The sequence below is a fragment of the Pelmatolapia mariae genome, linkage group LG12 (genome assembly GCF_036321145.2).
Source record: "Pelmatolapia mariae isolate MD_Pm_ZW linkage group LG12, Pm_UMD_F_2, whole genome shotgun sequence".
In the NCBI taxonomy this organism is placed as follows: domain Eukaryota; kingdom Metazoa; phylum Chordata; class Actinopteri; order Cichliformes; family Cichlidae; genus Pelmatolapia; species Pelmatolapia mariae.
In genome coordinates, this window is record NC_086237.1 from 4,053,100 (window position 1) to 4,074,242 (window position 21,143).

General features: G+C 41.4%; 1 protein-coding gene and 1 long non-coding RNA gene across 2 annotated transcripts in view; one reads left to right on the plus strand and one right to left on the minus strand.

Moving 5' to 3' along the window:
* Positions 1–21,143, minus strand: part of LOC134638514 (uncharacterized) — a 72,378-nt gene that overhangs the window by 35,222 nt on the left and 16,013 nt on the right. The window lies entirely within an intron of this gene.
* Positions 20–3,883, plus strand: LOC134638908 (GTPase IMAP family member 8-like). Its single transcript, XM_063489859.1, has 3 exons — positions 20–79; positions 555–1,706; positions 1,795–3,883. Coding segments are annotated over exons 1-3 (2,787 nt in total). The 5' UTR covers positions 20–78; the 3' UTR covers positions 3,429–3,883.

Consider the following 21,143-nt stretch of genomic DNA (forward strand, 5'->3'; position numbering starts at 1 on the left):
TTTCTTATTTTCACAGGATTGACCAATAAATTAAAACTAATCAATCCTCAAGTTTCTGGAAAAACACCTTTGACCAACAGTAAGTAAAATTATCTCAGGGCTTATCCTGTTTTTGAAAACGGACATTTCTTTTGTCCTTTTTTGGTCTGAACATCCAACAGTTTTAATTATACTAGGATAGGCTCCAGTGCCCCTGCGAGGCTGAAAAGGATAAGAAGAAGAAAATGGATGAATAATATATATTAGTAGGCTTGTGCAGAACTTCGGTGAGCTGAGGTTGTTTAAATTTAATAATTCTAACTTTGACATTAAACAAACAATTGTGCAAATAGCTTAAATGTTTAACACATTCACACACAATGGCTAACTGTGTTGGTGTTTGGATTTGAATCTTTAAGTGTGACTCACATCACATCACATTTGACCAAGTCAATCGATGAGTAATACTAAAGGTTCTCTGAGCATGCTGAGGATTTAAGAGATCTCCTCGTACAAGCCAAATGTTGTGATTTTAGATTGATTTGTGTTATTGTGTTCTCTTTGTTGTATCACAGTGTCTGCATTCAGGATTGTGCTGCTGGGCAAAAGTGAAGATAAGAAGACAAAACTTGGTAACTTCATCATCGGGCACCAAGGATTTCACTGCCAAAGACAATCACCCATCAGGCACTGTGTGGCCTCCTGTGGAGAGTGGAGAGGAAAACTACTGACAGTAGTAAAAACTCCAAACTTCTTCAGTCTGTCTGAGGAGGACATGAGAAGAGAAGTAAAGAGGAGTGTGAGTCTCTGTCATCCTGGACCAAATGTTCTGCTGCTGTTGGTGAAACCTTCTGAATTCACTGAGGAGAAAGGAACAACTATGAAGTTCATCCTGAGTCTGTTTGGTCACAATGCCTTTAAACACTCGATGGTCGTCATCACACATGAGAATGAAATTAGTTTCTCTGTGAATGAAGTCCTCAGAGAATGTGGAGGAAGGCACTACAACATGTTTGAAGATAACTATGGATCGTTAATGCAGAAGATTCAGGAAATGACAAACCAATATGATCACCACATCAAACCATCTTTAAACCTGGTTCTGTGTGGGAGGAGAGCAGCAGAGAAGATTTTAACAGCCAAGGCCATTTTAGGTCAGACAGAGCTTCATTCAGTCTCCAACTCATCAGAGTGTGTTAAACATCAGGGAGAGGTGTGTGGACGTTGGGTTTCCCTGGTGGAGCTGCCTGCCTTGTATGGAAAACCTCAGGAGGCAGTGATGGAGGAATCACTCAGGTGTATCTCCCTCTGTGATCCTGAGGGTGTCCATGCCTTCATCCTGGTCCTACCTGTGGCTCCCCTCACTGATGAAGACAAGGGAGAGTTAGAGACCATCCAGAACACATTCAGCTCTCGAGTCAATGACTTCACCATGATTCTGTTCACTGTGGACTCAGATCCTACAGATCCAGCTTTTGTTAACTTTTTAAAGAAAAACCAGGCCATCCAGGAGCTCTGTCAGAGCTGTGGAGGAAGATCTGTCATTCTCAACATCAAAGACAAACAGCAGATCCCACAGCTGTTGGAAACTGTGGAAAAAATCAGTCTCCACAAAGACAAATCATACAGCTACACAATGTACACATTTGGACAAGCCCAACTAGAGAAGATGTTACAACAAGAGAAAGTCATCACCCAACTTGCACAGAACAGAAGCACTGCTGCTTGTAAGTACTTTCTTCTTCTTCTTTCTCCCTCTCACCCATGTTTGATGTAGACTGGTGAGACTGTACTGACTGTTGACATTGTATGCAGGCAATGAAGAGATTCAGAGCCCAGAGTGTCTGAGGATTGTGCTGATAGGTAAGACTGGCTGTGGAAAGAGTTCTTCAGGAAACACCATTCTAGGACGAGATACATTTTTATCTAAACCTTTCCAAAAGTCGGTCACCAAACGCTGTCAGAAAGAACAGGGTGATGTCAACGGCCGTCCTGTTGTTGTGGTCGACACTCCTGGACTGTTTGACAACAGTTTATCACATGAAGAGATCAATGAGGAGATGGTGAAATGCATCAGCCTCCTGGCTCCAGGACCACATGTCTTCCTGTTGGTGTTACAGATCGGCAGATTCACCCCAGAGGAGAAGGAGACACTGGAACTGATCAGGAAAGGTTTTGGGAAGAATTCAGAAAAGTTCACCATCATTCTTTTAACAAAAGGAGACACACTGGAACATACAAAGGTGTCTGTTGAAGAATACATTGAAAACTCTGAAGATTCCTTTAAGAAGCTGATTTCTGACTGTGGAGGAAGATACCATGTGTTCAATAACTTTGATGAGCAAAACTGCTCACAGGTCAGTGAGCTGATAACAAAGATTGACACCATGGTGAAGAACAATGGAGGATGCTGCTACACCAATGAGATGCTGCAAGAGGCTGAAGCAGCGATACAGAAAGAAGTAGAGAGAATCCTGAAGGAGAAAGACGAAGAGATGAAGAGACTGAGAGAGGAGCTTGAAAGAAAACATGAGGAAGAAATGAAAGCAATGACAAAAAGAATGGAAGAAGAGAAGAAAAAACTTCAGCAGGAAAGAGACCAGAAACTCAAGGAGATGGAAGAAAATATAAAGAAGGAGCGTGAGGAGAGAAAGACAGAACAGGAAATAAGAGAAAAAGAGAACAGGAAATGGAAAAATGAGGAAGAATTACACAGACAGAATTTGAAAACACAACTTGAAATGTTGGACAAACAAATTCACTCAGAAAAAGAGGAAAAGAAAAGTGTGAACAAAGAGCTGGAAAAGAACAGAGAAGAGATGAGGAGAAAACAAGAAGCCTGGGAGAAAGAACGAAGTGAATGGTGGGAGAAACGAAGACAAGAAGATGAACAGAGACGAGAGGAAGAGCAAATAAAACTTGAAAACCTTGAAGAAATGTACAAGCAGGAAATAGAAAAAAATGAAAAGAAAAGAAAAGAAGAAGACAAAATGAGGAGAGAAGAGGAGAAGAAAGAACGAAATCAGCTGGAGGAAAACTATAAAATACGTGTGGAAAATCTGAAGAAGATGTATGAAGATGAGGCCAGAAAGAAAGCTGAAGAGTTCAATGATTTCAAAGACAAGCACAAACAGGCATTACAGGAACACGAGAATAAAATCAAAGACAAAGATGAGAAGTATGACCTGTTAAAGGCTCTGGCTGAGCACACTGAAAAACAAAAGAGAGAAAAGCATCAAGCAGAAATCAAAGATGTGATAAAATGTCTTTCCAAGAAGAGAGGAAACGTGAAAAAAATCAAAGAGTTGCTGATAAAACATGAGGATCAAATGAAGATTGCAAAAAACCAGGAGGAAAAAGAAAACCTGCAGAAAATCCATGAAACAGAAATAAGTGAACTAATACAAAAACTTCTGGATGAAACAACATCTCCCTGCAGCATTTCATGAGGGGATTTTTTTGGTGTTTTTGTGACAGAGCTCCATGAATAAAAGATTTTCTGTACATTTAGTTAAATGTTGAGATGAGAATGCCAGAGTGTGTGTGCTGATGCTTATAGATCTGAATTTACTTAATCAAGCGCAACAGAATCCAGATTAAACTGCTTATGATTTTCTAATTGATCAGATACAAATTCATACATTTTATGGTCAATTTGTGAACATTTTACAGTTACAGATCACAGACAGAATTCTTAATTTATCTTATAAATTCTTATTTTCAGGATTGCGTTCCATTTTGTTTCTTTTGTGAGTCATTGACATGTGTAGTATGAATTACTGCCATGTAACTCTTCAGGTTATGGAACATTTTGAAGCAGTTTAATTTTTTGGTATATTTTATGTTGATTATTTTCATGTAGTGGCATATTAAACAATAGAAGAAGCTTCAGCTGGTTATTCGATTTTTGGACATTTGTTGTAATTTCATAAATATTCAGTAGTAAATAAATATGAATATCCTTTATGCTGTTCTTCTTGATGATTAAAGAAAAACACTGGAAATTTATTTTTCCATGTGTTCCTGTTGTTTTACCTAGGCAATTGAAAATTATCATCCTTTCTATCCCCTATGGTTATAAAAGAAGTATTTGTCAGCCAAGAGAGGACGAGCCTGATGCTGGAGGGATAAAGGCTCAACAAATAAAATGAGCTTTAAAGGCTGATAAACACCGAGTGTAATGACATAGTTATCTGCCAGTTTGAGGTTGTCACAGCAGAGCATTTGTCTCCACACACGCAATGAAATGAAATGACCAAAAGCAACAAAAGATGTCCACTGTTTCAAATATGATTTAATATTTCTTTCAGGTAAACAAACTCAGAGTTGACAAACTCCAAAATGATTCAATCCATAACACAGCAGGTGAAAAATGTTTGGCTCTGTCTCTCTACTGCCAGATTCTGTCTAAACATTGGCATCGCAGCTCCTACTAGTGGTGGGAGGTTCATGAGTTCAAATGTGCTTGTTCACATTGAATAAAACTCAAATGTATGGAATGAACCTTGAATTTTTAGAGTGAACCTTGAAAATATTGAATGAAAGTGTGAATATATAGAATAAACCCCTTGAATATTAACGCTTAAACACAATCAGAGTGAGAAAGCTGGTTTAAAAAATATGTGACTTGATATGAGACTTGAAAGTGGAGAGTCAGCGTTCTTGATGTTTGGGAGGGTATGCCATTGGAAGCTGAGCTGTTGAAGGACTTTTCCATAGAAAATGAAACAATTGAGAGTTAGATAGAAGACTCTGATGCCTTTGTGAAGAAACTGCTACATGACTGTGGAGAGAGATATCAGGTCTTCAACAGCAAAAATCAGACAGATCAAGGTCAGAGAGCTGCTGACAAAGGCTGATAGCATGGTGAAGGAGAATGGAGGCAGATGTTTCAACAGGGAGATGGGCCAAGAGGCCGAGGCAGCCATACAGAAGGTGTCAGGGAGCAGCTGTGTGCAGGCAGGAGAGGACCAAAACACAGGACTAAACACACATGGGGAAAAACTTAAAATAAGGCTTTATTCATGGAAAAGCAAAGGGGATACAAAAACTAAACTGGAAAAGCTACAAGCTAAAGAAACACAGGGAAAACACCGGGACAAGCACATAACACTGAGGGACGATGTAAATACACAGAAGGTAATGAGAGAAGTGGACAAGAAGAAGAGCTGAAGAGGAAGGAGGAAGAACCTCAAAGAAAGCACAAGGAAGAAATGGAAGTAATGAAAAGAAGAATTGAAAGAGAAAAAGAGGAAACTGAACAGGAGAGAAAACAGATTGAAAACACTAAAAAAAGTAAGAAAACATTAAAAAGAACATGAGCAGACAAAGAAAGAGCAGAAAATGAGAGAACAAGAAGAAGACAGGAAAAGGAAAAATGAAGGAGAATTCCAACAGCATGAGTGGGAAGAAAAACTTAAATCTCCTGAGAAAAAAAAAACAGAATCAAAGGAAAAGTGACAGAGAGCTGGAACAGAACAGAGAAGCAACGAGTGGAAATCTCTGATTGTCGGCAAGACCAAGGAGCTGGTGGTGGACTTCAGAAGGAGACAGCACAGAGACTACAAGCCCATTATCATTAATGGAGCTCCAGTGGAGAGGGTGCAGTCCTTCAAGTACCTCAGTGTCCACATCTCCTCAGACCTGACATGGTCTGCCCACATTCAGGTCCAGACCAAAAAGGCTAGGCAGCGCCTGTGCCGTCATCAATGAGACAGGACTCAACCCTACCTCTGGCGCCGGTGCCCACCTCTCAATTTTAAATCCATGTAGACATTGAGGGTTCTCGGGAGGGGCCGTGCTAACACCTGCTGCTCTCCGGCAGCAGCACCATGCCCTCCCCTGTTTTAAATGCACTTTAGAACAACACGCAGCAACACTACACATGAGCGGGAGGAGGGAGGTATGGGGTCTTCACACACCCCCGTTCTCTGCCAGCCATCGGGGCGGGGGGCTGGGAGGAGGTGTTGGCTGACAGATTGGCCTCCCTGCTTCTGCGAGGCCTGGGGCGGTCTGCTTGCCTCCACCCCGGGGGAAAGGGTCACATCTCTTGGGTCTGGGTGCCGTTTCCCCCTCTGGGGGTGAGGGTACCTGGACCCAGGGTATAGAGTATGTTTGGGGAGTGCGATTGTGTGTACATGTGCATATATGTCTATTCCTACGTTGGATGAGTGCTGAGTGTTTGTATATGTGTGCATGAGGGTGGGAATGCATGTTTGTGTCTGTGTGTGCCTGTTTGTCTGTGTTTATATGTCAGGTCAGGTCTTAGATTCCACCTCCCTGGGAACTCCCAGGCCCTCCAAAGTGTGGAGGCCTATCTCCCCTCACCACACTCCCTGCCGGTAACTGATGCACTCAGGGGTCGGTGCATTGGTGGTTCTTGGTGTCCGGGGCTGGGCGCTCAGGTATACACCAGCTTACTCCCGGTGGCTACTTGGCGGGGCCTGGTGCCTGTCGCTCGGTCAGGCCTCTTCCGGGGCAAAGGGGGCCCTCGAACCTCCGGCCTCGGGGCCTGCAGCTCGGTTCACTCTGGCACAGCTGGTTGCTGGCAGAGCCGGCGGGCGCGCCAGTGCAGCCCCCTCTGGCTTCTGCTCCGTGGCTACTGGGTGACCCCTCGTCTGGGGATCTCCTCAGCCCTTCCCAGGAGGGTGGCACGGATGCCCCTCCGGTGGTACTCCTTGGGCTCTCGCACTCTGGGGTCCCTGGATGTCTGGAGCCTGGATCTCCTCCATGCATGCTTCATGCCCTGGGGGACGGGGCTATGGCCCTCCACACCCTCTAGCAGACCGTTACATGAGGAAACCTTCTGTATACAAGTGTGCTGATCCACACGGGTGTGCACATGGGTGTTCACTGTTCGTAGACATAAACTACACCTTTCTTAGCTGCTACTTCAAAGCACATTGTGCGCTGTCTGTGCTGCACAACAACATTCAATATTTAGTATTTATTGCTGTTTACACTTAGCTAGATTAACATGATGGTGTTGTGTTTAGTATGTTGCTTTGTTTTTTTTTTTTGCTTGTTTTCTATTATTTTTCTCTCAACAGGTGATCCAGGAGATTTTTTTTTTCTCTTTGTCTTTAAAAAAAAAAAAAAAAAAAAAAAAAAAAAATGAGACAGGACTCATTACCACATTCTCATGTCATCCTGATCCTTCTGGCTTCACTACAGCTCAAGACACTTTGCCCAAATATTGCACAGGAAGAACAAAATATTGCACGGAAAACAAATGGCAGATAGATAGATAGATAGATAGATAGATAGATAGATAGATAGATAGATAGATAGATGATAGATAGATAGATAGATAGATAGATAGATAGATAGATAGATAGATAGATAGATAGATAGATAGATAGATAGATAGATAGATAGATAGATAGATAGATAGCAATAAATTTAATAACGCTCTATATTAACAGTTACACACTATATAGAAAAACTTTATAGAATTATATTTGTTTGCAGATGTTTGCAGCTATCAGCGAATAGTTATCGGCTATTTTCAAACAAAAAAGACACTTTTTATCCATAACAGCAAATGAACTGTACAACAGAAAATACAAATGCTGTTTATGGTCTCCTCACAACAATGATAAGAAAAATAAACTGGGCCAATATGGCATGTTTGTTAATACAGAGACACACATGTTAATGTGATCTCTGGTCTCCCACTCAGAGACAAGGTCTCTGAGTGTCCAGCATTCAGACGGCTGCCTGAGGACACTCATGTGAGAGAAAATCTGTTTACACAGATCTGTAGAGCCAAATACTGTCAATAAGGCCTCTGCAATGTTCTGAAGACAGTTAAACTTGCCGGGTAGTGATGTCCAGCCATTTATTTTTTAATGCACCTTCTCAGATTAACTCACTGCGTGTCGTGCCCAGGGCTGGACTGGGACAAAAAATTGACCCGGGCATTTTGACTAAAGACCAGCCCACCAGGTATTAAAGCCATAAAGCCTTTGAATGAAAACAAACGCTGTTGTGAAAGTGATGTACAGTCTTGTTGGTATATGTATGATTTCTATGCATTTTACGTCAGATAAAAACTTTGTTCGCAAGATTCAGATAGTTGTTTTTTAAAAGCCAGACATTTTAAATGAGAATAGGAAAGAAAAGTATCTTTGTGCCCCCCTTTCCCTGTTAATGTCCTACCTGGCCCCCTGGCAACACTTTGCTAGACCCGCCCCTGCACAGTTACCAGCTGTCAGCTACTTAGAAAAGGATCCTGGTGTTATTTGTCTCTCAGAAACAGTTCATAACTTCCCTTCAACTCATTCATGTCACCTAAAAGGTAAACCTGTTTCTCCATCACCTGTTCAGCTCTGATGATTCAGTAAGGACATCTCCTGGTTTCATCTTCATGTTTCCCTCTCACCACATATCCAAACCGACATCATGACCAGCAGCTTTTACAGCTGTGGCTCCAGCAAACATCAGCTGATACTAGAAATTAATATTAAATAAATTCTAACAACAGCTGATCAAACTTAAACGTGCTGCTGTTGTTTAGCGCGACATCCGCTGGGTTCCTCTTTCTGGCGCAAAGTGGGCGATAAACAAACAAGAGAGAAAAGCCGATCAGCTGATCATTGATCAGTTTCATGATTGAAGTAGCAACAGGAGAGGGAGGGGGAGAGAAGAGAGAGAAGAGGCAGCTGTGCAGCAAAGACACAGAATAAATCCAGCTTTGTGTCTTTTTTTCATTATAGCTAAAGTACGGCACAAACTGCGTCTCTTCTCAGCTCAATACGAAACACGTAATATTTTCTCTGAATGAGGGAACATTCCATTTTTTAAGGAGCCGTTGGGAACTCTACTAACTAACCTTATGAATAAAATAAAGTTCAGTATCAGTAACATCATAGCACCCACCCAGCTGTATAGAAACTCCATCATGCTAGCTAGCACGCAGTACGAGTTATTGTAACTGACTGTAAAAAGTCAGCACAATGAAAATAAACTGCACCTAAACTTGGTTTATATCTGAGTAGGGTTGCCAACCATCCCTTGAAAAACGGAATCGTCCCGTATTTAGAAACAAAAGTACACGTCCCGTATTGAGCTAATAAGGGACGCACTTTGTCCCATAATACAGTGAGAATCAAAAGTAGTCTATAAATGTTAATGGAATTAACGCTTTGTTTGAAAACATAATTCCCAGCCCCTCTCCTGCTTTGTGACCAATGAGCTGACAGCACACTTATGACAATTCGAGTATGACAATTCAGATTACCGCTTATCTCATTAGTCAAGGAAAGGTCGCTTGCGGAGAAAATACTGGAAGACAACCGATGACCACAACAAGAAGCATGGCCAACAGGGAAACAAGCGCCGACATTGTGGTGCAAGTCTCGGACGACAGCACACCTTCGACCAGTAATGATTGTTCCCCTCAAGGTTCAAGGTTCAAGGTTCTTTATTTGTCACATGCATAGTTATACAAGTATAACACACAGTGAAATGTATCGTGACACGCTCCTCAACATGTGCAAAAAAAAAGGGGGGGGGGGGGGTAGAGGAATAACATTATAAATATATATTAGGGGTGCAACGATACACAAAATTCACGGTTCGGTTCGGTTCGATACTTTGGTGTCACGGTTCGATATTTTTTCGATACAAAAGAATGTTCATGCTTTTTTAATTTGTCATTTATTAAAATTATAAATATATATTTTAACTCAAAAGTACAGTTTTTAAATTTAATGTTGCTGAAACGACAAAGTAATAAAAAAATAAATATCTCATGAAAAAATCCCTCATCTTTGGAAAAGAGAGTTTATTACAGAGAAATGGCTCTTTCCAAAATAAAAGCTATACTATACCCTTCTTCTGGGGTATACTCTAAGCAGCATATTAAACATATCAGGTCCCCATAAGGAGAATCATGTGCTAACGGCTGTCTAAATGACTCGGGTAAAGTTTGTAGCATGCGTGCTTGTTGTTTTTGTCTGCTTCCACTTGTCTTTGCACTAGGATGATGTCGGAGTAAATGTGCAGTCATATTCATTGTGTTCCCACTAGTGCTGTCAGCGTTAATCTGAAATGACATTAACGCCACAACAAGGCAAATCTCCGTTAACGAGCTACCGCAGATCGCCCCGTGCGTGGGGCTGGACGGCGTCAACACGTTAACGAGCAAACTGCGCTAACGCACTAGTTCCCACCCATGTAATTGAGCATTGCGTGGCACATCCGACATACTGTTTTACTTTTGTCCATGACGCGCTTACCTTCAGGGTCATACTTCACATGAAGACCAAAATAGTTCCAAAGGCCAGGTCTGAATGAGGGTGGGGGAGGTTCAATTTGCCATGCTGCAATGAGCTAAGCTTCTGTCTTGCTAGCTTGCGCTGCGCTCAGTGGATCTGCGCTCGACAGTGCAGCCTAGGCGGAGTAGTCGAACGCAGATCCACTGAGCTCTCAACACAGACAGCATCGTCAGAAGAAAAGTTGATAAAATAATCTAAAAATTTTGTATTGTTCGATACACATGCGTACCGAACCGAAAGCACTGTATCGAACGGTTCAATATCGATACGAGTATCGTTGCACCCCTAATATATATATATATATAGTATATACATTGGGTGAATGTGCAGTAGTAGCAGCAAGCAGATGAATTCTGTACATTAATATGAATAGACATCTGACTATTTTACAGAATGGACAATATAAACATATTTAAAGTTACAGGAATTGAGTGTCTGGAGGACAGTCTCAGTCAATTATAGATGATGTGAGAGGGCGGGTGTGTGTGTGTGTGGGGGGGGGGTTGGTTTAGGGCCCGGATGGCTTGAGGATAGAAGCTCCTCTTGAGTCTCTCTGTCCTTGCCCGGATGATGCGGAACCTTCTACCAGATTGTAGAAGTTGGAACAGTTTGTTGCCAGGATGGGACGGGTCCTTCAGTATCTGCGTTGCTCTAGTCCGGCATCTCCTGGTGTAGGTGTCCTGAAGCGGGGGGAGAGCAATCCTGCAGCAGCGTTCTGCTGTACGAATCACTCTCTGGAGAGCTTTTTGGTCCTTCACACAGCTGTTTCCAAACCACGATGTCATGTTCTGTGTGAGGATGCTCTCCACAGCGCCTGTATAGAAGATCCTGAGGATCTTTGGAGAGACCCTGAACTTCCTCAGTTGTCGTAGGTGATACAGGCGCTGCCTAGCCTTTTTGGTCTGGGCCTGAATGTGGGCAGCCCATGTCAGGTCTGAGGAGATGTGGACGCCAAGATACTTAAAGGACTGCACCCACTCTACTGGAGCTCCATTAATGATAATGGGCTTGTAGACTCTGTGCTGACTCCTTCTGAAGTCCACCACCAGCTCCTTGGTCTTGCCGACGTTCAGCTGGAGGTGGTTGTCCTGGCACCGTGATGCCAGATTCTTCACTTCGTCCATGTAGGCCGCCTCATCGCTGTTGGAGATGGCACCCAACACCACTGTGTCGTCAGCAAACTTCACAATGGTGTTGGAGCCGTGGGTGGCCACACAGTCTGAAGTGTAGAGGGAGTAGAGCAGTGGCGAGAGGACACACCCCTGTGGTGCTCCTGTGTTGATGGTGATGCTGTCGGAGACACACCTACCCACCCTCACCACCTGAGTTCTGCCAGTGAGGAAGTCCAACACCCACGCACACAGACGGCTGTTGAGTCCCAGATCCCTCAGCTTTGTGAACAGTCTGCTGGGCACTATTGTGTTAAACGCTGAACTGTAATCAACAAACAGCATTCTCACATAGTTACCCTGTTTCTTGTCCACGTGGCTGAGGGTGGTGTGCAGGACGTGGGCGATGGCGTCCTCAGTGGATCTGTTGGGTCGGTAGGCGAACTGGAGCGGATCTGTGGTGTCTGGGATGGAGGAGGAGATGATGTTCTTCAGCAGCCTCTCAAACACCTTCATTACTACCGAGGTCAGCGCAACTGGCCGGTAATCGTTCAGGGATGAGGGTTTGCTGTTCTTGGGTACCGGGATGATGGTGGATCTTTTGAAGCATGTGGGGACCACAGACTTCGCAAGGGACTCGTTGAAGATGTAAGTGAACACACCTGCTAGCTGGTCAGCACAGCAGCGCAGTAGACGGCCGGTGATGCCGTCTGGCCCCGCCGCTTTCCTTGTGTTCACTCTCCTGAATGCCGCTCGGATGTCATGCTCCGCGATGCTGGTCACCGGTCTCTCGCTGATGACGTCACTGTCCTCGGTAGTCAGGCGGTAGATGGCATTAGCCGCCTGGCTAACCTCGAAACGGGCGTAGAACTGGTTCAGCTCATTGGTGAATGCAGAGTCGGGGTTGATCGGCACAGTGTCCCTGGGTTTGTAGTCCGTAATGGTGCGTAGTCCGTGCCACATACTCCGTGTGTTGCCCTGGAGGAAGCGGGACTCCACACGCTCCCGGTACCGGCGTTTAGCATCTCTCACCGCGCGCCGCACGCCGTATGAGGCCGCTTTGTAGGCGCTCATATCGCCAGTGGCGAGACCCGCGTTGTAGGTGGCAGTCCTGGCGTTTACTGCAGCGCGGATCGATCTGTCCATCCACGGTTTCTGGTTTGGGAATGTGGTGACTCTCGCAGTGGGGATAATCTCCTCCGCTAGCATATTGACGAAGCATACTGCTACTTCCGTAAACTCGTTGATGTCGACTGCGCATGCTCTGAACATGTCCCAGTCGACGTCGTTGAGTGCGTCCTGTAGCGTAGCTTCTGATTGGGCAGACCACCGTTTCACCTCCCTCGTGGTTACTTCTTCCCTCCGTATGTTTTGTTTATACTGGGCAATGAGAAAGAAAAAAAAAAGGCTGTAAAAGTATGGAACGCCAGGACTGCCATAATGAATTACTTAAATACACCATTAAATGATTAATTAAATGTGGCAATAATTAATTAAAATTGGAATTAATTAATTAAATAAATAGTTATGACACATGTAATTAATTAATTATTGACACATTTAATTAATTATTTATGTATTTCACATTTTAATTAATTATTGACACATTTAATTAATTAATTATTGACACATTTAATTAATTATTTATGTATTTCACATTTTAATTAATTATTGACACATTTAATTAATTATTTAATGATATAATTCTTTATTTCATTTTGGCAGTCCTGGCGCCTGGCTCTCATCATGAATTAATTTTATCTGTCAGCCTCACCCATCAAACTCAGGGGGCGGGATTAACGCTGCCCATGCAGCTTCTCTAACATTTGATTGGTTGCCGTGCAAAGTAAGTCAAAACAGGTGGATCCTAGATAATCGATTGCTTCTGTAGACTTGAGGCAGCCAGGTATCCCAGAATGCATTTCAAATCACAGGCAGCAATGGTGGTAGTGTAGTTTTAAAATACCCCGTTTTTCTGTCACCAACTACACTTTTAACAGTGTTTTAGCCACGAATGTCGCGCCGTAATCTTCACATGTCTGGTCAGGTTGTCAACATAGAACATGTTTGCAAAAGTGCTCAGATGTTTTCAGAGATTTCACTGCTCTGCTAACAGTCAGCATGCAGAGTGCACCGAGGGGGTTACGTCAACCGGTTTGACCAGGGTTCACAAGGTTTTGGTGCCGGTTCTGACGTGTGATGGTCTGTGGGTAGTGGATAGTCCCAGGGTCCTAAGTTTGTGTCCCACTTTATGAGTGATCATAGTGATAAAGATGCAGCTGAAATGAACAAAAAGCTCAGCCCCTCAGGTGAATACAGTCAAAGCTCATGACGTGACAGCAGCAAAGACAGTTTGGAGCTGTATTTCTGTTAAAACCAATGAAGATATGTTTATGATTTTATGACTTGATTGTTTTATTTACCATCATTCAACGTTGGTATTTTGTGAATCATGTCAAAATCAGTTCTTGTGAAGGTAGATGCAAATTGACAACCAATAAAAAAATCATGGTGATAAGTCGACACAGTGATAAATATCTGATAACGTATTAGGACATGTCAGTTACAAATGTCATCTCAAAATTCTCTTCTATCACAATGAAATATAGATGTTGTCTGAAGTTGAATTCTTGTGTGCAAGCTTCACATCAACAGAGGTGTGAAAAATACAAGAAACATAAAAACAAAGCAAAATATAAGAATGGAACCTGAGAATTATAAGAATAAATATATGTACAAATATAAGAATGTATGCACATTACTGAATATGTATACCAAATATGTATATATACATGTGTGTGTGTGTGTGTGTGTGTGTGTATACATATATATAAAATTAAATAAAATCTACAGAGGTCGGCAGTTGGAAATGTGCAAAACAAGTGGCATTTATATACAGTATGGAGTGCATAATGTTGAAGTTCCAGTAAGTGAAGGTGAGGTGTCTATGAAGTGTTCAGCAGTCTGATGGCCTGATGGAAAAAGCTGTCTCTCAGTCTGCTGGTTCGGGACTGGATGCTGCAGAACCTCCTTCCTGATGGAAGTGGTCTGAACAGTTTATGGCTGGGGTGACTGGAGTCTTTGATGATCCTCCCCACTTTCCTCAGGCACCGCTTCCTGTAGATGTCCTCGAGCGAGGGAAGCTCACCTCCAATTATACTTTCCGCACACCGCACCACTCTCTGGATAGCTTTGCAGTTGTAAGTGGTGCTGTTGCCATACCAGGTGGTGATGCATCCAGTGAGGATGCTCTGAATGGCACAGCGGTAGAAGGTCCTGAGGATGCGAGGGCTCATGCTGAATCTTTTCAGTCTCCTGGGATAGAAGATGTTCAGGTGACCAAGATTGTTTGGGTGACCAAGATGGCTGCGCGCACAGACGCAGCAGCTTACAGCAGCTCTCCCTATTTGTGCCTTTTTGTATGTCTAGTGTGCTTATCGTACATTGTACGGGCATCTACCTACACAACTGGACGTTACATCGGTTTTCAAACGAAGATGACAATCATCAGCGACTTTCAGCGCACACACAACATTCTGGACAGGATAGCGAGACCAGCGGGATCTCTGTGGATTGTTGTCGGATCGAACAGGCAATGCAGACGGCGAAGAGAGAGGAAGCAAAAGTGAGGCTGCAGGGCTGGACTACTGACTAGGCTGAGGAAACAGCCACTCAGACCTCCTTTGCCGAACCTCTACCTTACAAATGCCAGATCCATGGTACGCAAGACAGCTGGCTGGAAATCGTTATGTTCGGGACTGCTCCGTGCTTATCATCACAGAGACTTGGCTACGTACACAACTCCTGGATGCTGCGGTGCAGCTAACAGGCCGCCTGCTACACAGATAGGACAGGAACGGTGACTCTGGTAAGAACAGAGGATCGGGGCTCTGCATCTACCACTATAACCCACATCAGCCTCTAGCAACCCCCCACTCACTCTTGAGGCACAGGATGTGAGGCGTGTACTCTGTGCAGTTAACCCCAGGAAGGCTGCAGGTCCCGATGGAGTACCTGGGAAGGTCCTCAAAGCATGTGCCGAGCAGCTAGCACAGGTCTTCACTGACATCTTCAACCTGTATCTGGAACAAGCCGTCATTCCACCCTGCCTGAAATCTGCCATAATCATCCCCGTCCCCAAAATGTCACCCATAACCAGTCTCAATGACTTCCGTCCAATTTCACTAACCCCTGTCATCAAGTGCTTTGAGAAACTGGTTCTGGGGCACATCAGAACCTGTCTCCTACGCCACTCTGGACCCACACCAATTCGCATACTGGACTAACAGATCTGAAGATGTTGTAGCCATTGCTCTCCACACAGAGTCACCTGGAAAAAAAGGGGAGCTGCGTCAGAATGCTCTTCATTGACTTCAGCTCAGCCTTTAATACAATAATACCAGACATTTTGATCACCAGGTTAACCAACCTGGGGCTCCCGCCACCCACCTGCTTTTGAATAAAGGAATTCTTGGTCAAACAGACCCCAGGGGATGAAACTGGGTCCTCACCTCTCTTCCCCTCGCACTCTCAGCATCGGCTCTCCCCAGGGCTGTTTACTAGGCCTACAACTCTACTCCCTCTACACATATGACTGCAGTCCCGCCCACCTAGAGAGCATCTTTGTCAAATTTCCTGATGACGCAACAGTGGTGGGGCTGATCACAGGGAAATGAGGTGGCTTACAGAGATGAGGTCCTGAAACTGGGAGAATGGTGTGCATCAAACAACCTGGCACTTTTGTCAAAGCTGGGAAGGCACCAAAAGAAAGCTCCAGCCAATACAGGAGAGAAGGACAACCGCTGCCTAAGGAACATTGGTCATGACCTAGATGACTGAGAAGCTGCACAGACTTTGGAGTCAGAGTTGAACAGCCTGCAAATTGTAGAAATCTTATTTTCTCTTTTTCCAGTTAACTTAGATTAACTCTAAGAAGATGAGTGCTCCTGTTTGCTGCAGATTATGAAGGAACCCATGAAGGTAAAACAACAAAGTGAAATCATCCAGCCTGTCAGCCAAACAGATTCACTACTTGGTGTATTTTAAACGTAAACTCAAAGTTAAGCTTGAACATATTTTTTGGCATGGAGAAAATCTTGAACATGTTTCCTTGTTTGTTTATGTCTAAATTTGAGTGTTTGTGGTTGGAAACATTAAAACAAATATATTTTTACGTATATTCTGTACTTTTCAATAAAGTGAGACACAGAAGTAAAAAAACGAATAATTTCTTCTACCTCTTTTGTTTGCACAAGAACTTTCAAAATGCTGCTGTTATGACCAATTTAACCACCATGAGGCTGAAGTAGGGACTACTGCTCTAATGACTTGTAAGCAACCCAACAAATTGATCCAGTTTCCAAGAACTGGTACATAAATTGTTTATTTGCATGTTTAATAATCCATCAATGCTGCAGTCAAGCCCGAGCAAAAGGAAGCTACTCCAAGGTGCTCTAAACTTAGCAAGATGACTGACAGCAGTCAACAAGAAACACCCTCCACTTACTCACCCGGTCTCCCTGCTGACACACCAGCGACGGGGTGAACATATTTCCTGCTCGTTCAATACTTCCCACATGACTTGCACGACAACCATAAATCCAGGAATATACACGCAACACCATACACCACAAACTGTATATGGTCGCTACAGTAGCTACAAAGTCTTTCTGTGGCATCAAAAATTAATATGTCACTGTGTTTGTTTTAGATTTCAAGTTCAGTGAAACAATAATTTGTTCATTTGTTTTCTTCTAAACATATTTATGAAAAGGTTTCGTGCAAAAGACGACTACATGTAACTGACATGTAGTTTTTATACTCCACCATTAGGTGGCATTCTCTGCTATATTTTGGGGGACACTGTGTAAGTTCCACCAAATTCACAGCAATACTGGTAACAATGATAATTAATGATAACAATAATTATATAAAAAAAATCTACCTAGGGAGGTAAACTGGCATTCAAGCAGTGGAATAAATGTACACATACATTTTTATGACCAACACAAGACTCGAGTGCTGCACTCTGTGTAGGACAGGTATTTTCTTCTTCCACGGTCCTTTTTCCCTCTAATGAAAGGATTAGTTTGATCATAGCATATACGTGTTTCTATGTTTGTTCCCAAACTCTCTCTCTCACAACTTAAAGTACCAAGAATCATAACATATATGAGGTGATTGACTGAAATATTTACTTCAAATAAAAAGTACTCTTTCTTTTCTGAGTAATGATATTTATAAACTGTGTGATCGCGGCCGGCTCATTTACAGAGACAACAAACACGAGGAAACTGTTGATCGAGTGCTGATATTGTTTCAAAGCCTGTGGTCAAATTTATCATAAATAACCACGTGGAGGTGCAGACGTGTATATGACTGATACTTTCAGACAATTTAACAAAAAGAAAGAAAAGAATCAGGATTTGTGGAAGTAATCGATGACAAAAGACACAGTGTTGATGGAGGTGAATGTGTGAAGATCATGTCACTGAATCCTAAGGAAGAGGAGATCCTCAACATGTGAAGCTGTCAGTATTTCTCATGTTCCTTTGTTTCCCATAAGTGAATATTCTCTGTGTTATTTTCTTCTGAAGAAAACATTTGTATAAAAAAATCTGCAGCTGATCAAAAGAGTAGGAAAAAGCAGTGAAAATGTTTCTTGGGCCTCAAATTAGACTGTAACTGTAAACTCATTATATTAACGATGATACTTTGAAAGGTACAGTTTGAAACTGCAGTACAATCAAAGAAAAAGAGAGCAAATGTGTATTTGTTATTAATGCCTCCAGCTTTATTAGAAAGTAGAAAAAGCAGCAAGCAGAAAAATATGTTTGTTTTTTTGGTTTTCAAGCAACAGAGTCGTAGTGCGAAATGAAGAAAACAATAAGTTTTTTTTTCTTTTTCAACAATCCTGTCCACAAGCCTCATTTTCAGTTTCAGTTGGTTGTATATGAGGTGTTGAATCTGTCTGTTTGACAGTCTGAATAATCTCTCTGTTTTATTTTACCCTGCTGACCTCCGCTACACCTTTGACGTTTTCCAGAAGGTTTTCATGGAACTGGATGGAGCTAAACTCTCTAAAGTTCTTGCTTTTAAAAACCACCTGTTTCATTGAGAAGTCAAAGACAGCACTTCTGCAATTCTTTGCAGTTTTTCATTTTGTGTTCAGTAACGTTATACTGCTTAAGATTTTATTGCTTTCCCCTCATGTGACTGCAATGCAGGATGATTTTTCCTTTTGGTATCATGTTGTAAGAAATTTTTACTGACGATTTTTAGCAATATGTTCTGAGTCAACCTTAATGTCCTGCTTATATGTTTAAAAGGAAGATTTAAATTCATATAGGTGTTTGGTATTAGTTATGTAACAATGTCATTTAAGGCTCAACTTAGTTGAAATTTTGTACAGGTAAATACTTGTACAGAAACTGAAACTGTTATCAAATAATACACAAGTTATATTTGTGTAAATCTGTTTATTCATAAAAGCGTGTTGCTTTTTTGTCAGGTAGTCTTAATTTAGTTTAAATTTTCAGTTGTGTAATTAATACAAATGTTATATGTAAGAAATGACAGGATCATCTATAAGCACTTTCTTTTATTTGCTGCTAAGGTCATTTTTTTGTGAAATATTTGCAAATGTTTTAAATTTTTCTTTTAGTTATTTCTGCAGGCTATCTTTAAAAATGTGTTAACAGGTTTATATGGATGTGATTTTGGGCTTGTTTATGGCAGCTTGCTGCTTTCACTGCTGTTAAAGTTTAATAAAGGTGAATTGTTCAGCAGCACTCACAGTCTTTGCCTTTTTTGTCAATAATGATCAGTTAATATTTAAATTGAAAAAATTAAGTAGGATTTAAAGCCATAATTTGTGTTGCAGGAACATAATTGCAATGTGTATACATTACACAATATCATTGCGTACCACTGGCAATCAAAAATAAGTTGGTGTTACACATTAAAATATATTGACATTATGCAATACATTGATATTATGGTAACAGATTAATATTAGTACATCAAACATGATTTTTTTAAAGTAATCTGATGTAAATAAAATACTTTCATTTGACAAGCATTAATTACTTGAGGGAAAGTGGAAAATTAAGTCAGTCATACTTATTCATATTATGTGGGACCGATGTACACAATAAAATCAAGTAAATTGAAAGAACTTTTTTTTTCAGTGTAGATTTTAGTAGTCATTATGGTTTGATTTAGTTAGTTCAGTGTTGTATTACTTTGTGTTGAGAGATTAATCAAACAAATAGAAACAAATAGTTTTATATAAATAAATTAGTCAAGTTGAACATGACAAAATACATGGAATTTGGTAATGGTAAGATATCTAGAAATCTAGTTCAGATACAAATATGCACCAGGTTGCACTTCAACAGGAAAAGGAAGTGAAACGAGTGCAGTGAGAGCACCACCAATCAGAAAAATGAGGATGGAACTGAAAGAAAACCTCAAACTAGAAAGAAAAGCCCACAGACAGACTTAATTTCAACACTGTGTGCAGTTTTTATCCATTGATGGATAAACTAGATTAAAAAAAATCTATCAGCTATCATGTTACCTAACAAACAAGTTGTACTCTTCATTCTATAAAAAGATTAATTAACCCTTTCATGCATTTTGGTCACTACAGTGGACAGCTATTCAAAGGCTGATTTCTTGTATTTGTGTCAGTGTTGATGGTATATTTGCACATAAACCACTACAATGGACACTGATGTGTCACTCTATACCCTGCCACCCACTGGTCAGCCAGTTTTGTCCACCTAAGTGGACATGTTTACAAAACTGAAGTTCAAAAATGTTTTTCATGCCTAAAGATGAATAAAAATACTTAAGAAAAAACTCTGGATTGAGGTTGTCATAATTCATGCATGAAAGGGATAAGTGGCATATTATGATGCTTCAGATTTTTTTCTTTCACAAAAACAGAAAGCTATTACAACAACACACACTTTTGTCTACAGAAAGGGAGATGCAGTCATTTATTAGCATTAGTTATAAAATCTGATTGAACTCACCAGTTACTGTAGTTGCCATGAGGTCACACTGTGGGAAATATGAGTTATTAGACAAACAACTTCAAGAAGATAAAATCAGAGAAAATAAGGCACCAGTGCATAATACAGGTAGGTACTAACCAGCTGGTACAGTAGAACAAAGAAAATTATCACTGTGCCTTCCTGATGATTTTAATTGATAATTCACTGTTCTAGGGAGCAGGCTGCAACATGCTTCACTTATTGTGCTTTTAGTGCATAGTGCTGAATGGAGAATTGGTCAACGGACAACTGTGTAGGCATCTGCGAAAGACCTTTAATTATTGCAAAATAAATAAATAAATAAATAAAATTAGTAAAAATAAAATGCAGATCAAAACGTGCTCCATAATCTAAGTTATAGTCATTTTTATCCCATAGTTTGAAAGGTACATTTATTAATGTTTCAGTTTATTTGATAGAAAAAATAATATTGTACAAATATCTATTGATTAGTGTGTAATTAAGTCTTCCAATACTGATAATTGTACAATTTATAAATTAAAAACACAGCAGGCAGTTATTTGTGGAAGTTGCTGGCAACTGCTGTCTTAAATATGGTAGCCAAGAAGAACACAGTTCTGCCTAATTCCCTTTCATTTATGTGGCTAGAGACCAGCTGCATATCTATTACATCTGTAAGAACTTATATTCATTTGTGGGCAATAGAAGCAAATTTTCATTCACATCTGCACCTTCAGAGTCAAGATATGAAG

What these genes read in the sequence shown, in the direction of transcription:
- LOC134638908 (XM_063489859.1), top strand. An exon ending in GAACAGAAGCACTGCTGCTT is followed by an intron (nt 1,707 to 1,794) that starts GTAAGTACTTTC and finishes CATTGTATGCAG; the next exon opens with GCAATGAAGAGATTCAGAGC.